The sequence below is a fragment of the Dendrobates tinctorius genome, unplaced genomic scaffold (assembly GCF_039654945.1).
Source record: "Dendrobates tinctorius isolate UK_male_01 unplaced genomic scaffold, ASM3965494v1 ptg000251l, whole genome shotgun sequence".
Classification (NCBI taxonomy): Eukaryota; Metazoa; Chordata; class Amphibia; order Anura; family Dendrobatidae; genus Dendrobates; species Dendrobates tinctorius.
The window spans coordinates 10,293,380-10,299,379 of NW_027361918.1; the positions used below are offsets into that span (position 1 = coordinate 10,293,380).

General features: G+C 42.4%; 1 protein-coding gene across 3 annotated transcripts in view; it reads left to right on the forward strand.

Moving 5' to 3' along the window:
- The window catches only part of LOC141065389 (zinc finger protein 212-like), a 41,012-nt gene extending 35,522 nt beyond the window's left edge, over positions 1 to 5,490 (forward strand). For all 3 annotated transcript variants that reach the window (XM_073557857.1, XM_073557859.1, XM_073557858.1), the window contains 3 exons: positions 2,267 to 2,371; positions 2,751 to 2,867; positions 3,465 to 5,490. In XM_073557857.1, coding sequence (XP_073413958.1) covers positions 2,267 to 2,371; positions 2,751 to 2,867; positions 3,465 to 4,306 — 1,064 coding nt within the window. In that variant the 3' untranslated portion in view covers positions 4,307 to 5,490. The remainder of the gene's footprint in view (positions 1 to 2,266; positions 2,372 to 2,750; positions 2,868 to 3,464) is intronic.
- Positions 5,491 to 6,000: the final 510 nt, after the last annotated feature.

The window sequence follows — 6,000 nt, forward strand, 5'->3', positions numbered from 1 at the left end:
CAGTTCTGGGAACATTTTTAAAAAAGACATTGAAAAACTGGTGCAAGTTCAGAGAAGAGTTACCAGGATGGTGAGCGGACTGCAAAGTATGTCCTACGAGGAACGGTTACAGCATCAGGGAATGTTTAGCTGCAAAAAAGAAGGCTGAGAGGAGACTTATTAAACCAATGTTCTCCAAATATCAAAGAATGGCACTTCCAATTGCACTCATAAATCAAGAAGGACAGCAGATAAAGCTATCACTAACGAGAAGAGAACCATGAATTGTTAAAAATAAATTATTTTTTCAAACATAGTTAAAATCCATAAAATGCTACTTATACATAATCACAGAAAACATACCCCAAAAGGGGACACCAACCACTAGAAAGGTCCAAATAACCAATGGGGAACCACAAATTATTGCTGTGCATATAGTATATCCAAGTGGTAAAAAGACATCAAACAATCATAAATAGGGAGTAATTAATCAAATGTGCAAAATGGCTACAATTTCAGTAAATAATTGCCCAAGGCATTTCTCATACCCTCTATGTATACCCATATATATAATCTCCCTAAGACGGATCTCAATATGATACCCACTTGGCATTATCCAGCAGGTGGTTTAGGGCAGAAATCCCCTATCCTTATTTAAATCCATATATAGTGTATTAGCAGTTTACTTACTGGAGCAAAGAGGGTAAGCTGTGCGACCGTGGTGGTGGTGAGCCCCTGCACCCGACGCGCGTTTCGCCCGCTTGCTTCTTCCGGGGGTGCCAGTTAGTAAACTGCTGATACCCTATCCCTAAATCCATATGTAGTGTATTTCTGCCTTAAACCACCTGCTGGATATTGCCATATAGCTGTCTACAAATATCTGAAGGGCTGTTACAGTGTAGAGGGATCATCATTATTCTCATTTGCACATGGAAAAAGGATAAGCAATTGAATGAAACTGAATGGAAGGAGATACAGATTAAATATTAGAAAAAACTTTTCGACACTGAGGGTGATCAATGAGTGCAACAGGCTGCCACAAGAGTTAGTGAGTTCTCCTTCAATGGAAGTCTTCAAACAGAAGCTTCCAACTTCCAACTAACATTCTATGATTCTATGACTCACCTGGAGGATTGACTCCACAATGTTGTCGGATACTGTCGTATGAACTGAATACATTAACTTTGCATTGTGCAAGGTGCCATAGTACAGGAGACACGAGGTGGAGAGTCTCTAGAAAGACGAGTACTGAAGACACAAAATGAGACAACAGTATGGGAATCCATGTACAATTAATAACATAATTGACGGTAGGATACAGGATATAAGCATAGACTTACTCAAGGGTAGGAGAGACTCTATAACCACAGATGCAAGCAGAGGAAGGAGACGTTCTACAACCAGACACACTTGAGAGTAGGAGAGAATTTACAACCACAGATACACTTGAGGGTAGGAGAGAATTTACATCTATGTACACACTCAAGGGAAAGTGGCACCCTACAACCATGGACACACCCGAAGGAAGTAGACACTCTACATCCATGGACACACTCTAAGGTAGGAGAAACTAAGAAACTCCAAAACATGGACACAATCGAGGATAAAAGACATTCTACAATCATGTATACACTTGAGGGTAGGACATACTCTACAATAAGGGACACTTTCGAAGAAAGGAGACACTACAATCATTGACACACTTGAGAGTGGAGAGAGTATACCATTATGGCCATACTTGAAGGAAGGAGACCCTCTACATCCATGGACACACTGGAGGGAAGGAGACAGCCTACAACCATGCATACACTAAAGGGTAGGAGAGAATTTTCAATCATAAGCACACTTGAGGGAAGGTGAAACCCTAAAACCATGGACAGACTCGAGAGTAGGAGACAATCTATAACCATGGACAAACTTGAGGGTAGGAGAGAATATGCAACCATGGACACACTCGAAGGTAAGAGACCTTATATAACCTTTGTTACACTCGGAGGAAGGAGACATTCTAGCACAATGGACACACTCAAAAGAAGGAGACACTCTAAAACCATGGTCACACTCGAGAGTAGGAGAGAATATATAACCATGTACACACTCGAAGGTAAGAGACAACATTCAGCCATAGACACACTGAAATCATGGACACAATCGAAGGTTAGGTGACTCTCTATAACCATGGACACTAGCATGGACAATCATGGTGAGACTTGAGCTGTTGGGGTCTATGTCCTTGAAGTAACGTGCCTCTTCCCTGGACAGTGTTTACTGTTCTGTCTTCATTCAGAGGTTCCTATCGTGAAGCCGGATATATTTCTACGGATAAAGCCAGATGAGCTAGTGTTTGAGGCCTGTCCTGACCCAGAACCAGTGGATGGAGAGAAAGTGTCAGGTGCGTGGTGATTAGCACTCATGATAGTCTTTACCTTTTGTAATTTCGATTTATTTTGATGTAACGACTTCTTTGCCTATTACCTGGCATGTCATAAGTCACTATAGATAGTTTGTTCTTGAGCTACATCACGGGTACAAGCATGCTTTCCAGAGTTTTGATCCTGTATTTTGATTGGGGGTTAGGTTTAACTAACTACAGAGAGCACAATTGTGTAGGTCAACATTAGTTGCCACCTCACTGAAGTGTGAGGGTATGGAGATGTTCCAGCCTTGAATTTTGAAACTTGCTTCCAAGCCTCATGGTAATATTCATCTGTATACAAGAGAGCAATGTTTTATGGACCATTGAGGCTGTTCACCTGTCTTCGACTCCCCAGGTGATGAAGTCATAGGAACAGGAATATCGGTCACTATAGATGGGAATGTGGAGCCCTTCTGGTTGAATGTGCAGGAAGCAGATCACAACGAGACCCTGAGCGACCAGGAGCATGCAGGTCAGTCCACAAATCAGCTGGTAAGACAAACTGCAGAAAACCTTCAAGGAGTATCTAGAGATAACAGTAATGGGAGATTCAAGGTATGAAGATCAATAGGAACAAAGTTACACAGTAATGGTCAGATCCCTGGATCATAATTAGGGATACACCAGTAAGAGAACCTATAATATGCATGACTAGATGTAAAGCTGAAAAGTAATCTAAATGACAACTCATCATGTCAGCAGAAACTAGTCAGCTAGACCCCATGATATAAGAGACGAGGAATAAAGTGATACTGCTGGTCCACCACTCGAACCCCAGTGTACGTTTCGCATAGGCTTTTTCCAGGGGTACGCAAAGCAGACTTTGGGATCCGTATAGTTCTTTAGTGGACTCCTAATTACTCCACGGTGTTCTTTTTTAGGTTACTATGCACACAGGAGTATTTTTTTATGTTCTTGGCCTTGTTATTTAGGTCTGGTGAATCTTCTGATGGTCACTCATTTGTCTAGAATGATTACCTGATTTCAGAGGATAGGTGATCTGCAGGTCTTTTGGTTTTGGTGTCACTTTCGTACAATGGCAATATTAGTCTTATTTCTACTTCCACAGATAATGGTTTCATCCGGAGTCCGGCTGAGGAATGTTTGACAGATTTCCAGCATAATGAACTGATGTTAGAAAATGGATCTGTTGAAGAATGGGATGAACCATCACCGATCCGGCTCCCACGCCCCAGAAAGTGCCAGTCCATATTCAGGATCGGTCAGCCCATATCCGAATGTGCCTATGACTTCATAGACCCATCGAGTCCTCCTCAGGCGCGGCCATTCCAGTGCTCCGAGTGTCAACAAAGCTTCACTGAAAGCGAGACCCTTCTCTTACACCAAACAGTTCATACGTCTTGGACTTGCGAGCAACCGGATAACGAAGGAGATGACTACATCATCCCGCCACTTTCAAGACCTGTTATCAGAAGCTTGCCAGCACCGTATATTTGTGGAGATTGCGGGAAAGGCTTTTCTAACTCCTACAAACTGAAAATCCACCAGAGGATCCACACAGGGGAAAGGCCATACAAGTGCCTCGTTTGTGAAAAACGCTTTCACAAGAGCGCGCACCTGAAGGTCCATCAGAGGACACATACAGGAGAGCGTCCATATGGATGTCAGGTGTGCGGTAAGAGGTTTACAAAGTCTTACCATCTTAAGGTCCACCTGAGGACACACACTGGAGAAAGACCTTATCAGTGTCCCGTGTGCCACAAAACGTTCAGTGTCAACTCTCATCTCACTGTGCACCAGAGAACTCATACTGGGGAGAAACCCTTTGTTTGCTTCGAATGTGGTAAGAGCTTCCGACAGAAAACCAGTCTTCTCGGCCACCAGAAATCCCATCAGAGGCTGATAGAGCGTAGAAAGCTCACATGGAAGACTCTGTGGCCAGAAAAGTGAGGCGGGGGTAGTCACGGACATTGTATAAACTCAGTTACTAAATGAAGAAGTCACCGAGCAGGTCGGACATATGGAAGAGTCGAAAAGCTGCAGCTCTGAGGAGAGATGTCACACACCCATGACTTTTGATGGTCAAATGGGGTTTGCTTGCATCTTCTTCTGACTTTATTTTTATAAGCTCTATCCCATACTTAATAAGAACACTAATACTTTGCATGCATGGGAGGAGGAAATGGGGTTACTGGAAAAAAAAAAAAGTCTAATTTTTGTAATGAAATTCCAAAAATGGTTCACAAAAAAAGCAGCAGAAACTCCATCCACCACATATTTTTACATTGGTGACCTCGTGTAGAAGACCAAAGATGATTAGACCTTTGGAATGGAGACTTGTAAATCCCTTACTGTTTTTCCTGCGTTTAGTTATGTCCCTTGATGTATCATCATTTCCAGCCGCCACCTTAGAAGTTGGGTCTTATTTAGTTAATACCTTGCGGAGGGGACCGGAAGTGAAGCTTTATGGGGGGGGGGGGGTGTTAACCCTGACAGTACGTATCATGGTGATAACGAGCTGTTACAGTGAGTTTAATACAAGGACAATTAGAATTATGGAAGATTTCCGTAATTAGCTTCTGATTTGCTTTGGTGTTCATCTATGGCAATGTTTGGTGACAGAACGATGGTTAATATGATGCTTCCAGCCCCATAATGTCCCCATATTATCAGCAACGCTTTCCCAATGATTTATAGGTCGGCATAAATGATCCACGTAGCAACCAACGAGCATTTTGTTGACCAGCGGCATGTGAACACTGGCCAGCGATAGGTACGAGCTTTCCGTTGAAGACACCTTTGGCCGTGTAAAGAGACATTAAGGCCTCGATTCAACACTTGCAATCTTTTATTTTTTAGTCACATTTTGAGTCTTGTAATAATTGATGCTTTTTTTCGTGCCAAATTCTTCAAAATAACTCTGGGAATTTGCTTTTTAAAAATCCAAAATTCTCTTTATTTTCTATCCGCATCCTGTTCAGTACTTTTTAATAGCAAAATGTTGCGTGTTTTCCGTTTGCGTCAAAAATTGTGCGGCTTTTTAAAATGTCGCAAGTGATAAAATCGTCTGCAAGTTTCTGAAAAATAAACAACCACGCCGACAATGGCGAACATTAAAGAAAAAAATAATAATAATAACTGGCTAAAGTATACAAAATGGGAGTAAAAATAAGATGCAAATTAAAAGAAGAATTTGGTGCAAATGAAATGTAGGCTTAAAATGCCAGAAACTGGACAAAAATCAGGCGCAAACGCAATAAGGAATTTAGACCTAAGTGTATAGTAAGCGTGGGCACACATTTAAGTTTTGAGACTTTGGAAGGGCCCAGACCTTAGCTTAAATGTGGCGTAGGTTTACGTTGCCAGCAATGACAGATACTTTGGGCAGTTTCCTAATAACCTGGATGCATCCCGACTCTCAGACCCTCACTGCCCGTTGACTAGTCCTTACTGGCCCTCACTGCCACATATCCTGTGTAGACTATCGCATGGGTAGACTTAGGACTCATGATCGTGGCTGCACTATGGTTCAGTGCGAGGTATCTGTGACCCATCATACTCTCATGGTAGAACCCGTGATGGCCAGCTGCCCATCTGACTCAACACCAAGCGAGGATGGAGCCATCATTTTCAGTGAATTCGTA